The following is a 20,520-nucleotide window of genomic DNA, read 5'->3' on the forward strand; positions in this document are numbered from 1 at the left end:
GTCTATGGAATCGATATAACCTATACTGTGTTCTGCATTGTAAAATCGATTATTCTCTTTTCTGTAAATATAAAAAATATGCATTAAGTAGGTACAAATTATCATTTGATGACATTTTTATATTTTCAGATATGTATGGCTCATCAAATTTTTCGGCTCAACGTTGCAAAATCGTCCCTGTTTGAAGAGGCATCGTGCTATCTTAGCACTCTTACCTTACCGTGGCTGAGGAGAGCTTTGAGAACCGTGCGGCGTGAAAATTAAGGAATAAGAAATGAGTATAATACAATTACGTTATACTTCTATGAATAGAAAATTATACTTTATACCTTTAAAAAGTACTAATTAGGCGCATTTTAGACGCAAACTACCATTTTGAATCAATTATAGTAGTGTAATATAATTTCGTATAGATGTGATTCTCCTCACGGACCAAAACCAAAAACATATTTTGTGTTAAAAAAATCATTTTGTTATTTGTTAATAATATTCTTACTGAGACTACGATATATTTAAATAAAATAGTAAAAAAATGAATTAGTAATACTATATTACGTCACATGGTTTAATATCCACATAATAAAATTTTAAAAGAACGACGAAATTAATAATTTCTACTCGTATCAAAGCCGACACGTATTTATATAAATAAACAAAATAGCAAACAAGTAACTACCCTCGAGTGGTAAGAATTCATTTAAGTACATATTTTCATTTCATACGTCAAACTTGCATCGGGAACGCAGACTGTGATATTGGCAGGCTACTGTACGTAGTGGTACGTGTGTCAGACTGTTGTCTGGGTTACTCGAATTCACCCCCGTGTTTGTATGCCTATACCTATATGTGTGTTTGCATCGTCTGCCTTTCATTGTCGAACGGTATGGATTTTAGAAATTTTTGCAATTTTTAATGTGGATGCGACGTTAATGGGTTTCATCTCTTGCACTTAAGTATAAATTATGTTATTTAATGTGAGTGGCAAAAGGTAATCTTTGAAAAGAATTTCCCATAATGTTGGTTTTTAACTAGATAGTTAGTAGGACGATTATGGGACGTACGCGGATGCCTAAGTTTTCGAAACTAAAAACGGTCTTTTGTAAATCCATTCCTGTATTTATATTGGCAGTAAACTCATTTTGTAATTTATAAGAATAGAATTAAAGATAATTATTCTAAGTCTTTAAGCAACACTAGGCACTGGCCTAGTGTAAAAGAACAAGGAGATGGCGGAAATTATAGAGCAGATAATAATATCTAAATATAAATTCATTGAGTGAATAAAGAAGTTAACAAAATATTCTAAATATATCTAAGCAGGCACAGGCGCTTTGAAGTGTAACTTTTGAGGAAGTAATCATCTAATAATAATAGATTTTTCCGAACTCAAACCAGTTTTAGAAGGCATTACCTATTACAAGTCTAAGAAATGTCGGATCAATATACAGATATTCAAAAGTATGTCGACGACCGTTAATTCCGATAGCATGATAATTGTGCTGAACAATATAAATACAAGCAGTTGTATGAATCCGGTGTTATTTCCCGACGTGTTACCACGACAACGATCGCATTCACCCTCCAGGTTATTCGCGATCCGTGCGCCCCTCCGCTATCCTCCGGCGCGCCGCGTCCACTCCATCGTGACCTCCTCAATAGCACGTTAATTTATATTGTAACCAAAAAATACAAAGGTCCCTTGTTACCGCTCTGTAGGAATGCCAAATCCTGTTATAAACCATTTTATTTTAACATTCTTACTTTAAATTTTATAAAAAAAAATAATAGATTTGTATTACAAATTGTCCACTAATTGGACACAGGGCTCCTATACTCACGAGAGGAGTTAGTCCACTTAGTTCCGCGCATTACGCAGACATTTGGCAAGTTGATGTCACCAGCGGCGAAGGGATTTTTTTTTTGATTTTTGGCGGATTCTGTATTGTTAACAAAATCATGTTAAAATAACGATAAACATTTTTTTTTTATCTTTATGGTAATAGATTGCTATGGTCTGCACTTCATGTTCTATCGATCTACAGTTGGACCTATTAACGCAAAAGGGAATAAACCAATATAATGATAGTTTTGAGAAAAAACTATTTTTATCCAAAAATTGTAAAGTACAAGATAATTGTTAGTAATTAACAAAAAAAGGTTTATTTACAATATTTTATAAAATACTTTCTACTTTATGTAATATGTATACAAATATGATATTGATGAAAATAATTTAAATAGCAAAACTATTTGTGTAGTAATAATATACTTATATCGACAAGGTAGCTTATCCACATCTGTGGGTAAGATCGATTACTATTATATTTTCCACAGGAGTAATTTCTAAAATCTTACACCCTAGCCTCAGAACACTCGACCTTCTTAAAATCACTAGTATTAGTATTACCTATCTATATTAGCATTGAAAATGGAAATATGTGTATTGGAAATAAATTGATGATGAATATTTTTTCACATATTATTATACGTTAAATTAAGCCGTAGCTAAATCATAAAATAGACGGGTCTTATTTGTTTGTTTACTGTTTACAACCTTCCTCGTTCCTAATAAATGTTTTTTCTACTAATTAAAGTAATCCCTATGATAAGCCTTTTATAAGTTTCGATTTTGCGAGTAGCTAACGCAAGCACCGCCGTGGATCTGGCTATTTCGGATGGATCGATACCATAAGCTTTTATTATGCCGTAAGGATTGAAATGGTATTTTTTTGAATTCCATTATTTTCTATCCCATAGTTTATCATCACGTTAATGCGGTGGCAGTAGTCGACGAACTAACGGCCTAAGGTTAGGACTGCTCTTATTTTACGCAATTTACTGTCATACGATTTTGATTGTTTGACATTTATTCCTATTTTTATTTCTTTTAGTATTTTAATATAATTATATTTAATTTATTACTTTATTAACGGAGATGGCTGAAGACGCCGTTGAAATTGGGCTGGAAGGGAATTGACTCATATCATAGGTGGTCACCATCAGATGGTTCGCGTAACCTTTAGAATTATTAGACTGATATTTGAATATTCATAGACAAATACTAACACTGTCTCTAAGAAACATATTCTGCTATAATTTACAAATTTATTTTTATTTTTAACCCACCAAAACAAACCGAAAGAGCCGGTTCAAAAAGCAAGTTCAAAATTAATTTTAACGGAACAATCAGGGGCCTTATTCTCTATCCCGCACGATATTTTGACAGTGCGTAACAAGCACGTAACACAACGCATCATGTTTAGGACTATAGAAATTTGGCTTACAGAATACCATTCCACGCACATTTCTCGAAGATAACATGACACGGCCGCGTTACGCGTTTACACTATCATACAGAATAAGGGCCCTGGGCTTACGATACCGTCCATTTGAGATAGCGTTAGTCGTGTTGCAACTTATAGCATTATCCATGTGACAGGAGCTTGTCGCAACTAGACATTCCGCTATAAGTTTCTAACTGTTTTACATATATGCTTAAATGTATTTAAATTACATACATACTAATTTAATTGTTTAAATCCAGAGCTTTATTAATACGCTTAATAAATATTTTATAATAAAATGCCGTTTGAATCAAGTATCTGACCGCGAACCTACGTTCAATCTGAGGTTCAAACTATATAAACTATGAACGTAGCGTATGATGACCTAGGAATTGTTTTTTGCTTTATCTATGCTTTTTATTCTTCATAATTGAAATGGATGTCAAGTTTGACAGTCATTCTGATCCTTGCAATTTGCATATATTATAATTCTCTTTAACCGTTGCAGTAATTTGTAATTTGTTCTGAGTTTGTTATATCCCGACGTCGTGATAACAATATATTTGAAAGTGTAAAATACTATTACGTAAGTACATATAACTACAAACACGGCCAGGAAACAATAATCCTCGTGTATAAATATTAAAGAGTAATACATATTATATTGTAATAAAATTGTAACCGGACGGTGTCTGTATCTATAATAATAGATCTTGAAGAAAAACTAATATGGTGGTGTTTATTACAGCGGCAGAAGCTAAAACAGTTTTTAGATTGTTTTATCTGTAAATGTAAAAATTATTGCATAGAATTGAATGCAGTTTAACAGTTGTGTTGCTAGAAGTCTAACTTAAAATATTGGCTCCATTTGGTCCCACGCTAATAACAGAATAAAATAAAGCCGGGCTTTTATCCCGGAAAAACTTTATTACGTAGTCGGAGCTGCAAGCGAAATCTAGTATGTACGAGTAAGTATAGGTAGTGTTAGGTCTTTGTAAGCTAGTGGTACTAAAAATATAGAAAAAATATGGTTTCGTGAGATTTTGTAGTAGAATATTGTGTTATTAATGAAAGACGTAGTCGTGAATTGATATGAGTATTACGAGCTTATTATTTTTAACCGACTTCAAAAAAGGAGGATGTTATTAATTCGAGGTGAATATATATATTTATTACCTGTCATGTGAAATTATTTTTTGGTTTTGAGTGGCTTTTGAAGGCTGTTTAATTTTTTGGTAAAATTATTTTTAATCTATTCAAATTGTAACAATTATTCAATATTTTACCATTTTTTTATTATCCTAAAATAATTGGTGTTAAATAACCATAACAATAATATATTTAAGCAAAGACTTCTAAGTAACTATGAGTAACTAACTATACTGTTAAACGTTTTTGTAGCGAAGTATGGATGAAGAAGCTGCAACATTAGAGAGCCAGTTCTGCGAGTTCGCCCGTTTCATGGACAACAAGAGGGATGGTTCTACGATCACTTTGTACCGATCAGATTATTGGATGCGGCAGAGTAAACTTATCGATGACAGGAAGGTCACTATGATTGACACCGGAATCCTTTGGTGGAAGTTCTGGTTAGATATCTAATATAGTATTATTTTATACTAGCTGACCCGACAGACGTTGTCCCGTCTTAACTATGAATTTGCAGCGCGCATTCTGTCAATCGCTGACAGTTATTTCGAACAATTAACAGTTATATAAAATATATATTCTCGTAAAGTATTCTTAAATTTTCAATTTTTTCGCGCCATTTTTTGAATTTTTTCTTTCATAAGAACCTTCTCCTGACAATAACAAACACAACACACGCATGATGACGTGACCAAGGGAAATAGGGATTCATTTTTATATTATTGTATATGTAGAAATGAATGAAAGAATATACTAAAAAAACATAGTATCTAGTGTGCGTAATGCGTATATTTCAATTAGTAATCACGAATGAAAAACCTATTAGAACGACCTTCATTTCAACCAAGGAATATAAGAAAGGGATAGATGAAATGGTAAAATTTAGTTTGTTAGAAGTGCAAGCAGAAGCAGCTGAACAGATTTGGATAAATTTTGGCATGCTGTTAGACCGCGTCCTGGATTAACATAGGCTATATTTTATCTTGATAATTTGCTCTCATGGAAAAAAAATATTTTTAATCTTGTTTTTAAATAGATCTCACTGACGTCGTACAAAATGCGCTAAGAATCGTTTCAGTAATTTAATAATTCTTTTAGCGGGAAAGGATTTCCACGCAAGCGAAGCCGCGAACAACATTAATAGTTATGTAAGTAAAAGTTATGTATTTTACAGTAAAACCGAACTCAACTTTAATGAATGGCACGAATTCTTGACGGATTTTTGCGAGTACAGAAGTTTAGATCAAGAATTTGTAGAGACTACAATGACTAACTGCGGCAATCCCGGAGCATCTGCTGTGAACATACCGCAGTACAGAGAGTTCTTTGATACCTACCAACCTAAGGAAAAGTCTATCTTTTAATTATAGAATATTTTAATTACCGTAGACTGTAGAGGAATTTGTTTATTTAGTTAGCTTCGCAGAGTTCCATTGTGTTACATTAAAATAATAATTAATTTGATTAAGTAATAATAATATTATGCCGTTATTATTTGTGATTTCTGAATTTATAAATATTGATAATATAATAGAGTCATGGAAAAACAATTTGTTTTACGCGAATGTAAAACATTGAATAAAACTATTTTGCGGATTTCATTTATTTTTATATAAGTAAGTATTATAATTTTCTCACGACCTTTCGAAGATTGCAGCCTTCGTGGTCACAATGCGGACTGAGGTATAGGTCATCCGAAAAGTCAAAGTTACAGTATCTACCTACATTTTACGTAAGGTGAGGTGGGGCAAGTGCGCCGACGACGGGGTAAGTGCACATACCCTAAAAAAATCGAGAACTATTGATGTTATACAATTACCGCAATCTTACATCTATGCCACTAACGGAAATACAGTTCCACTAAAAAACATAAATGGCTATGTTCATTTTAATACGATTTATTCGCCATTTTATTTTAAGTGTCATTTAGACCTGTAAACCGAGATGACCCCGTGAAAGATAACATCAAATATTTCAAGATATTTAACATATTTCTGTAAACCAGTAAGGTGAATACAAAGTTTAAACCGTTTATTTTAACTTCCTGCCTGAATTTTATTTATATATACTAAAATAAAGGATTTTTTAGCAATGCGAAAAAATGTACCTAAAAATTGTCGAGTAGGGCAAGTGCGCCACAGTTAGTAGTCGTATGGCGCACTTGCCCCGGAACCATATATAACCCACCATTTTTGAGAATAAGTTTTACTAATATGAATTATTATTATTAAAATGTCATACTTACCAGCAGAATTTTTGTACTCAAGGTATTTTGTTTTGAGCCGACTTAAATAAAAGGGCGTATTAGTTAATTCGTTTTTACAAAAGAAAAACTGAAATACCTTGGTCTAGAGCAACTTTACGTGAATAGGTTGCAACTGTTCGATCAGGCACGTTATCTGGATATAATGCAGCTAAAACATATCAAATGTCATAAGGCCAAATTCTAAGTAATTGAGTTATAACGCATTCAAAATTGTTAATTCCTACATTTTTGTATGTTTTTTTTAGTTTTTAGAAATAAAATAGATTTTATATTAGTGCTACCATTTTTTTATTCCAACATATCCGCACACAAAACTCTAACATAGCAAAATTTTTTATATATCAAAAAAAATCTAAAATGTTTTCAAGCCCTGATTTACATATATATGGCGCACTTACCCCGAATTTGATTTGACAGCCATAGTTTGTTATAATATTGAGTGATTAAAAATTATCCAAGAGCAATGCGAGTAAAACTTATTTCTCTATGGACTAAAGTGAGTGTTTTCTTTATAATGTTTCATATTGGCGTTTTTTTTTTACACAGGCGCACTTACCCCATTTCCAGTGGTAACGCATAAATAATATAATTATAAACTTAAATAAAATCAGTAAAATAAGACAATATTTATGATTTTTAATTGAATATTGATTGCCTATGTAGTGTAGTTGTATTCCAGTACGATTACAATGCTAAGACATCGGGTTCGATCTCCGGGTCTGACAATGTGATATTGGGTCTTCTAATCAGTATTAGCCTGGAGACTGGATTTTATGCTCGATATGATGATTGGCTCGCTTTCTATTACATACGGAATACACACGCCTGATGAATGTGCACCAGTTGCGCCTCTGTCTACCCTTCCGAGGATAAAAGCAGTAAGGGTGGATGTGATTGAACTGAAGTTTGTGCGTTAAACTTCAACACTATCAGTCTTACTTATAAACTTGTTTTAGCATTAAGAGGTGCTTAAGAATTGTTTAAACAGATGTCAAAGACGTCACCGGTTTGACCGGTTTCTTAGTTTAAATCTTATTAAGAAGTAAGATGGCAGGTTTTGACTTACAGCTAATCGAGTAAATTTGTGTTTTACTTAAGTATAGCTTTGCGAAATTTTACGAGACTGTATATTATTGATATGACTAATTTTATTAACATAATTGTACATATTATGCTCAGCAAATTAATAATTATATAGATCATCATGTACGCACCGTAGTCCAGGGTGACGCCAGCGTGCTTTTCGGCGCATTCTGCTGTCTGTTTTTCGAATTCACGGGAGTTGGTGGGTGTGGTCTGTATACCCCCCATTTTTGCTAATTACAAACAACCCTCGCAGAACATCAGTGGCACTGGAAATCTGCAAAAGTAAATATTATTAATTTAATTTTAAGTATTATATTTTCTGCTGATCTTCGTTATAGTCTTAGTAGAGTGTGAGTAAAGAGTTTATGATGCTGGAATGTTTGTCAGAAGTAAATACAGAAACTACCGCTATTGTGAATGGTTTTCGCGGTGGCGAAGTCACGAGTTATTATACATATTTGTATTACGAGGCACCAAACAAGGTTTTCGTTATGTTCTTTTCTTCATCGTGACCCACGTACTCGTGAGTGTGTCGCGTTCCGGTGTCAGCCTGTGTATATCGGGGTTCCTACAGGCCGGAATAATTATGTCGACTGCCAACAAGTAATTATCTCTCGTCAGTAGACATTTTATTGGACCCCACTCGACTTATCATCAGGTGTAGTAAGGTCACTTTGCGCTGCTCGAATAAAAAGTGTTAAAACGTGTTATTATGACCAATTTCTTTAAATATTAGTGTCGAGTATATAGTTAATAAACTGGCAGTGGACTGTTTTCTCAATCTACATAACCTGAACATAACCTAATAGCTATACCACACGGCGCGCGCGGCAAACGCGCATATTGCATATTTGCGACGACTATCGCGAATTCGAAATTTGATATGTTTTAGTTCCATTTTTTATCGACCTGGCAACACCGATGAGCTGAGCGAAGACAGTTGATAAAGGGTCTATGGGCAAGTTCATGGCGAAGCGCTTATTATTCTTATTATGTCTGTGAGCGGCAGTGTGAAAAAACAGGGACTATAAATAATGTGAGTTAATTTATGGTCTTACCAGTGTTAAAGTATTGCAATACCTACCAGTGTTTACCAGAATAAACAGACTCAGAAATCAGACCGGTTATGAGGTAAGGGGTGGCTAAAGGGGAGGTATTGGAGGCCACATACGGAGGGTTTCCCTCCAACAGAGCAGAAACAGATCAGCTACACCAGAACACCAGTTAGTAAAGTGAACCAGAATCAGTTTCATGTTTGTTGTGCATACTGCCCGCACTCAGTATTAGATATTCGCTTCGTACAACTCACTAGGGTACTTGGCGACTACGGCAATATAGAGAGGGATCGTTTGCTTTCTATACGTAGTCAGCACTTAAGCCATAGGATGTCCACTACCGTCTTCTAAATATTCCAGATCAATTACCTGTAGCCTGTAATCAGTGACATCCTGCAACTTAATAATAATCTATCATATACTAATATCATAGTAATTGGTGATATGAACATCAATATAGCCGAGGATAGTAATGATCCTAGAGCCACCGAATACTTGAATCTCATAACAAAAGAACACATTTTAAAAGTTGCCTCGACCATGTCATGTTGAAAACCAAATATAAAAGCACCACATTGGTAATCCAATCTGCTACAACCGACCATTATGCAGTCATGCTCTTCATAAGTAAAATATGTACTAAAGATAATTATACCTATAAAATAAAAACGAAGCTTGATAACAGACTGCTTGAAACTCATACCAAATCTATAAACTATTCGCAAATCTACAAATCTACGGATGCTAACGAGGCTTGTTAGTGCAGTGCCTGGGGCGTTAAAAACGTTAAAACCTCATATTTCTCAGGGGGAATATGAAAATAAATGGTTTTTGCGGGAATGTGTTATTAATAATATAAAAGAACACAACGCGTGAAAGTGGGTGATTTTATCAGCAATGAGCTTCCAGTTCTATACGCAGTACCACAGGGTAGTATCCTCGGTCCTACACTATTCCTCGTGTATGTGAACGACGTGTGTGAACTCTCTTTGATTAATGGCAGAATAGTAGCATATGCTGATAATACAGCCCTAACATTTAAAGGCTCAACTTGGCGAGATACCTTCTTAGCGGCTCAGCTTGGTTTTGATATGGTCAAGCAGTGGCTGTCAACAAGCCTGCTGACCCTAAACGTTGACAAAACTACATACATGACCATCAGAATAAAGAACACTGCGTCAATTAGTAGTGCGGATCCTCTTCACATTGTCACTGTCCATAACCAAGTTGGGTGCAAAACAGACTGTAACTGCCCCATACTTTTTCAGATATCGACTACGCGCTACCTAGATGTCATTCTGGATAATCGGCTACCATTTCATTCTCAGATAGAAAACCAGTCCAGTAAGGTTCGCAAACTCATCTATGTATTCAAACACAAAGACATGTTGCTGAGTCTAACATAATTAAGATGGTCTATTACGCGCTATGTCAATCTATACTAAGTTACTGTATCTCAACACAGGGTAGTGCAATAAAAAAATGTTCTAATTAAACTTGAGCGTGCTCAAAGAGCGGTGCTCAAGGTATGCACTTTCAAACCATACCTATTCCCAATAAAAGATTAATATGAACATTGTGAAGTCCTGACAGTCCGGCAAATATTCATTCACACTATATTGAGACAATACTCCACCTCTCCAATTCAAGAGCACTGTCGTTTTCCTCCCTTTATTAAATCCAAACGTAAGCATAAGATTCCCCAAACTGTTAAATAACCGCCTTGCCTATAGCAATAAAAGTAAATACGAATGAATAACACGCACACACGCGTGCATTTGTAAAGTCATACATAAGTACATAAATTCCTAATCACTATTCTGGTGTAATAATATAAACTAAATTCTGTGACAATGGAATTTTGCTGATGCTTATAGTCAGGTTTTCCTTTTTAAGCACCAGCCGCACGATTATATAGCCACTACTAGTACAATAAGTTAGAATAAGCCATTATTTCTTACATTGCTCTATGCACTTTGATACTAATAATAATAAACCTCTCATCAGGACTTCGCTCCATCTTGCAGTTCCTTTATGTCTTTTCTTATAAGCTTATGCGTGGGTGATATGTATGAGGTGTGGGTGGAGAATGTAAGGCTTTATTTATTTTCAAAGCGTATTTCTTTTCGTATACTTAAATATATAAATTTGATTTCTTAAATATAATTTTTAATATCCATGCATTCATTTGCATGTGGCATTTTGGATAGGTGACGAATAATTGGAATATTGAGCTAATACATTTTATCCTATATCCTAAAAAGGGAATAGTTTGTGGGTACGTATGTTACACGTTTGCCTACTCTATAAATGGGAATATACGAGATATATGTAGATACATATATCTAGATAATTGTAGCTTTTTTCCCGCGGCTCCGCCCGCGTTATAAAGTTTTTTCCGGAATGAAAGTCCCGCTTTGTGTTTCCCAGGGATAAAAAGTCGCCTGTAGCAATAAGAAGTAATGTGACTTCTTATTAGTGAAGATAATTTTTAAAATCGAGTAGTTCCAGAGATTAGCCAATACAAAACAAAATCATAAATCTGCCCTTATTGTTATATTATTGCAGCGCTTTTCCTAATATGTGTTAAGATAAACATTATTAATTATTTTTCAATAGCTACCCTAAAACTAAAACACTAGCCATTCACGTCAAACGCAGCCAATTGTACATAATTACTTTACTCGTTTGAAACAATACGCTGTTAAATTCGTTCAGTATTTGATTAGAATTTGGTGCTGAGAGCTGGCTGTAATTATATTGGATGTACATGTTTGCCTTTCCGTGTTGCTACATTGTAAGTTCATTATTTATTGGCCACCCGCCCCGATTTCACACCGGTAGCATAGCATATACAGAGTGTCCCAAAAATAATGTCAAACGGAGGTCCAGAGATAGAGCACCCTTGGGGTATCCGAATCATCCCCATGAAAGTTCCGCGATTTTTCATAGTTTTCGAGTTATGAATATTTTTCTGAATTGTTGAGAATTTTCGATTTGAACAATATTTTTTTTTTTCTAATAGTAGAAGACTTCTTCGAGATTCTTTTGATGCAAATTTACATTACTTGTACTTTCTTGCTAAAAACAATCGGCTTCGTAACTATAATGAAAATGATGAAAATGTTGGTGTAAAGTGAAAAACTTACTCGTATTTTCTATGAATTATGACTTCAATTTTCTACTTTAAATTAAAAATCTAAACAGGTGACTTCGTAGGTCTAAGGTAGGTCAAAAATTTAACCAGACTCTCAACTCTCAAAGGGTGTTTGGGAGTTGAGAGATGGAGATGTTTCGGATAGCCTGTCGGGTGCTCTATCTCTGGACCTCTGCATGACACCTATTTTTTGGGACAACCTGTTTTACCCCATTTGTTTCTATCGTATTATATATTCCTCGGTGGCATAGTTGTACTGCATGCGCGGTGTGACAGCGCTCTGAGGTCCTGAAGTGATATTTGGCTTTTTCTGCTCAGTATCAGCCCGGAGTATGGAGTTTGTGCCCGATATGGCGATAGGCTCGCCCCCTATCACATCCTAAGTCGGAACGCACTTGGCAAAATAGTGTTAAAAAGGTTGCGCCTCTGCATACCCCTTTGTAGATAAATGCGTGATGTGGTGTATGTGTATGTGTGTGTGTGTAATGTATATGTATTAATTAATTATATGCAAAAAGCTTCTCGAATCACCCCGTCTGTTGGTAAACACCGTATGAAAATCCTTTAGGTAGTTTTGAGCTTATCGGCTTAAGCAGACAGACGCGGTGGGCGATTTTCTTTTGTAGTATTATTAGAATTAAGTATCTTTTCTTTAAAATCTTTTTAGTTATGGTATTAAAAGATATTTTTTAATCCCTTATTTTATTTTCTGGGAGCTATTTATTGTGGAGGCACTATAATAATATCAGCCCTGTATTATATACTTGCCCACTACTGAGCACGGGCCTCCTTTACTACTGAGAGGGATTAGGCCTTAGTCCACCACGCTGGCCTAGTGCGGATTGGTAGACTTCACACACCTTCGAAATTCCTATAGAGAACTTCTCAGATGTGCAGGTTTCCTCACTATGTTTTCCTTCACCGTCAAAGCGAACGATAAATTCAGAAAGAATAATAATAATAAATAATAATATCAGCCCTGTATTAGATACTTGCCCACTGCTGAGCACGGGCCTCCTCTACTGCTGAGAGGGATTAGGCCTTAGTCCACCACGCTGGCCTAGTGCGGATTGGTAGACTTCACACACCTTCGAAATTCCTATAGAGAACTTCTCAGATGTGCAGGTTTCCTCACGATATTTTCCTTCACCGTTAAAGCGAACGATAAATTCACAAAGAATACACACATGATTTTTTTAGAAAAGTCAGAGGTGTGTGCCCTTGGGATTTGAACCTAGGGACATTCGTCTTGGCTGTCCGTTCCACACCCAACTAGGCTATCGCCACTTACCCCAACTAGACTATCGCCGCTTACACAAACACACACAAAGAATACGCACATGATTTTTTAGAAAAGTCACAGGTGTGTGCCCTTCAGTCCGTTCCACACCCAACTAGGCTATCGCAGCTATCTGGAGGCACTATATCATATTAAATTTCAGAAACATTCACACCGCTAATGCAAGAGTAACAGCTTGTTTTGAAAACCTATTCCATTGTCCCCGAGTAGTAAGTCTCTCGCCATCTCATAGCGCCGCAACGTAGCATTTGATTATTTGAATAGGTACTTTGTTATCTTCAAACACGTCTTAATTTGCAGAAGCTGCAATAAGTATTGCCCTTCCTTACAGCCGCAGATTTGTTTTATGAAAGAATTTAAATCGGTGTATCGAATTTTACAGATAAACATAGAATATTTGTATTCCATATGAAGAAAACCAAACATGATAAATAGACGTATCGTTACATTTATAAGAGACTAACTTTTGCTCGCAGATTCGCCTGTGTGAAGGAGATTTCCTGGATAAATGTCCTCTGTATGATAAAAGTCCCACTACATATTTTCCCGGGATAGAAAATAGCCTATAACCTTCCCAGGTTCAACTATCTTCGTACGAAACTTTATAAAATCCGTTCAGTAGATTTTGAGAAAATCGATAATCTTTATGGCGGTACATTCAAGTCAATCATATCGTAATAACTTTTAAATTATTCGGCCAAATTTCTATAATTTATTACTATTCATTAGTGTAAAGACAAAGTATATCTACATTAAATAATTCAAGCGATAAGTGTATTTATTTTGGTAAGAGTTTGATAAATATTCTAAAATTTGTATTGTAAAAAAAGTATATGTTTAATTATATTTATGGCTCATTATTTTGGCTTCCACCTAATAATAATAATATCAGCTCTGTATTATATACTGTCCCACTGTTGGGCACGGGCCTCGTGTACTACTGAGAGGGAATAGGCCTTAGTCCACCACGCTGGTCTAGTCCGGGTTGGTAGACTTCACACACCTTCGAAAATTCCTAGTAGAGAATTTCACAACCAACTAGGCTATCGCCGCTTTATTTAGAACTTTTTAAGACAGCCAATCCTACGGTACATCATCTTTGTCTAACTCCAACGGTTTAGGCAGCGTACGCCAAGATAGCATTTTTTTTCTGACTTACTTGATATTTATCGTTATATTATGACAAATTACACTAAATCATGTAGCCTATGTGTTATTCTGATGTATAACCAATGTTACTGTAAAGTTTCATCCAAATCCGTTCAGTAGTTTTTTCGTGAAAGGGGAGCAAACATATTTACATAATCCATCCTCACAAACTTTCGCAATTATAAGTAGGATTTACAGCTCTATGTAACGTTATTGAGAAGTTTTAAAGAAAATTTTTTACTATTTCTCATAGCCTTCGGTTTTACTACTTTCCGGAATACATTTTATTAGTAAACAAAAATGTTAATATTAATTATAAAATAAAGCATATGTCCCAGTAAAGTGAATATCCGCAATATATTGATATATAAATTCTTAATATCGTTTTTCTCATTATCGTCTTTGTACGACTTTAAAAACATGTTTGTTATTTTTAAAAATTGTGTAAACCGCAAAAGATGGAAGGCTTTTTCTTATATAAGTATTAGATTAAATCAACAAATTAATTAACAATCCAACTTCCTACTAACATTATTAATGCGAAAGTTTGTGAGGATGGCATGTATGTTTATTTCTCTTTGACGAAAAAAAATTTGAACAGATGTGAATCAAATTTTACAGTAACATTGGTTATACATCAGAATAACTAATAGGCTACAATTTATAATGATTTTGTGTAATTTGTTCATAATATAACAATACATACGTACGCTGCCTAAACCGTTGGAGTTAGACACAGATGATGTACCTACCGTAGTATTGGTTGTCTTAAATAGTTCTAAATAAAAGTCCGCGACAACATGTATTTGTCTTTTATGTAGAAGCCACTATGACCAAAACAGTGAGCCATAAACATAATTAAATCGGATATTTTTTTAGCGGGACTTTTATCCCGGAAAATTCCTTCACGCGGGCGCAACAGCGAGCAAAAGCTAGTAATTTAATTTTTAAAAACTTCATGAAATTAGCACCAACTTCGCGAATTGTTGAAGGTTTTATATGTAGATAGATCGATAGATAGATAAAAAAGTTTATTTAGGCTACAATTAACACACAGTATAACTTAAGATATAACATAGACAATAGACAAGTAAATACATATCCATTTGTGAGATATTGCAGCCGCAATCGGGCCCCAGCTCAGCAATATGCTATGTATTATATCAATTTAGCTGGCTGATATTGTAAATGTCATTGGAGTTTCCATAGAGATGAAAAATATCAAGAAAAATGGTGTTCCTGTTATAGCGTAAACTCTGCTAATAGAAAATAAACTATTCAGTTTATAAATTCTTAGTTCGTTATTACTCTGCAACATATCCCATTCCTAACACGAATCACCCAGATTGTTCATCTGTCTCTACATATTATAAAACCATTGACGTATATTCTGTATACACGTACTTCCATATAAACTATTTGTTCAAAATCTGAACTAAAATGGCAACCAAAACGAAATTGTTATAATCTATTTATTCACTTGTACAACAAATAATTTTACTTATTTGACTAATATGTTTATACACATCCAGGTTTGCAGTTAGACTCGCGTTTTTATATTATGAGCGCCACTCCGTACACATCCAAAAGCTCTAATATTGACACCATGCTAAAATCAGTTTGAATGGATGACAGTTCAATTCAAACACAATAAATGTTCGAAACGCCAAATCTAGTACGTAATACATATATCGATGTATAAAACAAAGTTCTTCTTTGCTGTCTGCATGTGATCGTTTTTCTGAAAATCTACCAAACGGATATTTTTGAAATTCGAGAAGAAATTGGTCGAGATAGTTTAAGACTCTAGGAAGATTATAAGCTACTTTCTATCCCGAGAAAATATGTAGCGAGACTTTTCTCCTAACTCCTTCATGCGGGCGAAGCCGCGAGCAAAAGCTAGTAATTAATAAAGCGATTAAAGGCCTCGTAATAAAAATATATTCAATAGGACAGCGATTAATATGAGGAACTTGTAAAGGTTTTTTGCAATGGTTACTACAAATGTCAAAGCCGCATTACCCATAGGAGGACAAGATCCAGTAAAACCTCTTTCGTGTTACGGATATTGAATTGATATTGTACATTAGTATTACATATTATATATAGTAGTATTACATAGTCTTTTTATGGAGTGCTTTGTGGGAAATTTTGAAACGGCACGGTGATTCATTTCTTCCTAAATGGATAATAAGCGATGTAAAATATTATTTGATTGATTTTTGGAAATTTAATGTAACATTAGCGACCTCCTCCGGCTTCACACGGATAGCAGATATAATTATCATGCCTACATTTTTTCTATCCAGTGCCGCATCAGTTTGTTGCGCCGACGTCGATAATATTTAAATGTAACATATTTATTCATCCATATTGGAATATTTTTAATGTATTTTATTTTATATCCTGCAAATATTTGAAAATGTAAAGAACCTATGGTCCCTATGGCGCTCAATGGGGGAGGCATATGTCCAGCAGTGGACGATTCCCGGCTGAAATGATGCAAGAACCTATACTAATAGGTATTATCTATATGAAGCTGAATAATTTGTTCGTTTGAACTCGCTAACCTCAGGAACTAAGATATTCATTTGAATAGACTCAGCCTCCCTATGAATGTTTCAAAAAAACGCGACTCGTAAGTCGATGTCGTTTAATTTTTAACCGACTTCAAAAAAAGAGGAGGTTATCAATTCAACGTCAATGTTTTTTTTTTAATGTTTGTTACCTTAAGACTCGCTCATTCATGAACTGATTTGGAAAATTCTTTTTTTATTGGAAAGAATATACCTTCAGATTGGTCCCATAAAATTTATTTCAAAATAGCTTCAGTAGTTTGGTTTTAAAACTAAAAAAACTAGAGTAATTATGTCATCCAAGAATACGAAATCGCGCATTTTGCTTGCTACCTGTTATGTGAAATTATTTTTTGGTTTTGAGTAGTTTTTGAATGCGGTTTAATTTTTACATAAATTATTTTTATTATGTTTATAATTAATCGACGGACTACTGCGTGAGTCACGCATCAGTCTTGTGACAGCAATCCCAATTATACGATATATAATTGTGCCGCGTTTTTTCGTTACATCATAAGCACACAGATAAGTGAACTAAATGATGAAAGTTAAAAAAAATCCAATTACTTCACAAAACACGCCTTAACTACTGCAAATAGCCATTACTAGAGATTCTTCTTTTGATAACTGCTATTCAATATTTTGACTAAATATCCTCTCTGAAAACACATGAAATCATTAAAAATATACATGCGCTTTACATTCACGGATAACGTAACCGTAAAAAACTGCATTATTTAAAACTAAACGTGAACATGGTCATTAGAACTACAACATTAATATTTGAAAATGACGTTATCTTGGTTTTATTTAAATATTAAAAAATATTTGCGGCCTATCCGCATGGAGAGAAAAGTCATGCGTTTCTAATCTAAATTTCGTTGTTTTGATGAATAACGTTACCACTTCATAAATATCATGTGTGGAGTACTAGATTAAACGCGCAAAGAGAGTTCCGACAGTCATATTATGCACTAATATGAATTTTACCAATTTCAAATCTCAGATTAGATCGTTTTATGTGGGATCTCTCCATAAGAAGTTATACGTCCATTTTATTTTGCACATGGTGGTTGTCAGTAAAAAATCTTTATTTGTTTGTTCGATAGACTGGTTGCGTATACAACCTGTTGAAAATACTTATGATAATAAAGCGCATTTTTTACGTATTTCTAATGCTCAGGATTCGTTTAGCAATAAATGGCGCCGGACCATGGTTTGACAGTTGACACCCGGGCGATTATCTATTGAGCACCCCTAATATGGATTTTATCTTGTCTTACTGATAACAAAATGCGAATGATTATATATTGCTTAGATAGATCATGACTCATGTCCTAGATTAACACATACGCTACTTCTTATTCTGCTAATTAGCTCGTATATAAATCCTTTTCTTCAAGGTTTAAGTTACATAAAACTCTAATTTATGCTCATTTTGATAATTTCAAATAAAATACCCGCGATTTGATCGCAAATGCACATGTACAGGAAATAAGTAGATTGTTCTTTGGTCTTGAGATTATCAGTGCCAATTTTTTAAATTAAATACGATGTTGTTTATAAAATCATGATTTATGTCGGCCTAAATTCTTAAAATTGAATACTATGAATTGGCGTTATTCGATAAATTGTATCATAATACGAGTTGTTGTTTAATGCATGATGGTTTTTTTTCATAAATATCTTTATGGTATAAAAAATATAGAACTTTAAAAAAACAAAATTTTCTACAATCGCTAACGAACGGGAACATTAGCTCCAATGTGCAACTAGGCGTTTTTACCTACTTATGTCGATGTCATTTACCACGTATAAACTAAGTTAAATGAAATACTTTTTCTTAAATATTAATTTTCTTGTAAATTTAATTACTTTGCCTATCGGTAGTAGGTTTCTCATATGTGTGTCCGCCTGGGTATGTACCACCGCAATGTCTATTTCTGACACCAAGCAGCAGTGTGTACTGTGTAGACACTGTTGTGTGCCGGTTTAAAGGATATTGTAGTGTAACTACTGGATACAATAAGACGTAAGATCTCATCTCTTAGGATGGCGAGCGCATTGAAATATCAAACAATACTTTGTAATTCAAAGAAACTAGACAGGTCGTTTTGATAATAGATTGAATTTTCGTAATACCTTATAATTTATTAACACAACATGCTGCCTGCATATTTATTCTAATTTGTAGAGATATTACAAGTCCAGTTAAAGGCTACTAATTATTTTATGTCATGTCTCTTTGAGCACACTCCACTAAACCTGTTAACAGACGGACGTAAAATTCAATATAAATTACCGAGAGTGAAAGAAATCTGGGTTTTAAAATGGTATAAACAAACACGCGGCAAGCTTTACACATACAATGATGCACAGTTAAAATAAATACAACGGAAAAATAAATAAATTGGCCTAAACTTTGTTGGAATGTTAAGAGGTGTTAAAGGTAAACACCGAATGAACTTCGTGTATGTAATATTATGAGACAACACACTATTTCCGGAGTAGCCTGAGGTGTTACAATGTAATCTGTGCTACATAATCTTTTCTTACTCTCAAAATAGCTAGTGATAATCAATTAAGACTCACACGCGCCGCAGATATTTAGGAATTGATTTATTTATATATATATATATATATATATAAATCAATGTTTAAAGTTTCACAAGCTCACGCCTTTTTACCATAGATGTGAGCAGAGATTATCGAGCGCCACGTGCTATACTTACTTATTCACTATGCTCGTAGAAACTTTAAACAGGCCATAATATGTTATAGGTATTTTCCTGATATAAATATAGCAGTGAGGAAGTAAACCGTAAGTATTTGTAAATAAATATGAAAGAGAAACTGATCGCGAGAAACATGACACGTGTGTTTAGTGAATAGTGCAGCCGTAGGACCGAGGAAAAACGAATCAGGTTATGGATAAATAAGAATAAGTGGATAACACAAACTACATACTTCAGATATTAAGTGCAGGGTGGTTGAAGTAGGTAACGATGGCGCGTAAGGCTGCAAAATAGCTCTCTCGGAAGGCACGTGAGCTATGAATACCCACATGAAATCCTTCAGCGTGTGGTTTATATGGTATCATATTCATCAAGCATCTTAATAACCTACAGTTCTTTGTTTAATCAAGAAATCAATGGGGAATGAAGCAATTTTTATATGTAACAACGATTGACCAGAAAGAAAATACTTCCTACTATTATTCAATGATAGTTCAATGGAACCCATCTCTTAAAAAGACGACCTAAAACCAAGCTGTATTTTCGCTTAAAAATATTTTTATCTGAAAGAATTTTTTTAGTAAGTGAATAAAGATTTTTTTTAGTTATTACTAGCAGACCCGGAAACTCCGTACCACCTCTGAATCAATAAATGTGATGTTAATATTAGTATTAGTTAAGTTAATTCTATTTAGTTTTATTAATATGAAATGAATTAAGTTCAATAAATGTAGGGTAGGTACAATTGAAAAAAGCATACACA

General features: G+C 34.2%; 2 protein-coding genes across 2 annotated transcripts in view; one reads left to right on the top strand and one right to left on the bottom strand.

Annotated features, from left to right (window-relative positions):
- The window catches only part of LOC115455748 (PDF receptor), a 94,268-nt gene that overhangs the window by 52,488 nt on the left and 21,260 nt on the right, over positions 1–20,520 (bottom strand). The window contains exon 2 of the mRNA XM_037444037.1: positions 7,914–8,059. Within this exon, the coding sequence (XP_037299934.1) occupies positions 7,914–8,010 (97 nt within the window). The 5' untranslated portion in view covers positions 8,011–8,059. The remainder of the gene's footprint in view (positions 1–7,913; positions 8,060–20,520) is intronic.
- On the top strand, positions 3,682–5,941 carry LOC115455750 (tubulin polymerization-promoting protein homolog). The gene is made up of 3 exons (XM_030184422.2): positions 3,682–3,870; positions 4,686–4,873; positions 5,608–5,941. The coding sequence occupies exons 2-3, from the start codon at positions 4,692–4,694 to the stop codon at positions 5,795–5,797; spliced, it is 372 nt and encodes a 123-aa protein (XP_030040282.1). The 5' UTR covers positions 3,682–3,870; positions 4,686–4,691; the 3' UTR covers positions 5,798–5,941.

The sequence above is a fragment of the Manduca sexta genome, chromosome 27 (genome assembly GCF_014839805.1).
Source record: "Manduca sexta isolate Smith_Timp_Sample1 chromosome 27, JHU_Msex_v1.0, whole genome shotgun sequence".
NCBI lineage: Eukaryota > Metazoa > Arthropoda > Insecta > Lepidoptera > Sphingidae > Manduca > Manduca sexta.

Coding starts and splice junctions, on each gene's coding strand:
- LOC115455750 (XM_030184422.2), top strand. CDS start 4,692: ATGGATGAAGAAGCTGCAACATTAGAGAGCCAGTTCTGCGAGTTCGCC. Junction 4,874..5,607: donor ATCCTTTGGTGGAAGTTCTG/GTTAGATATCTA, acceptor TGTATTTTACAG/TAAAACCGAACTCAACTTTA.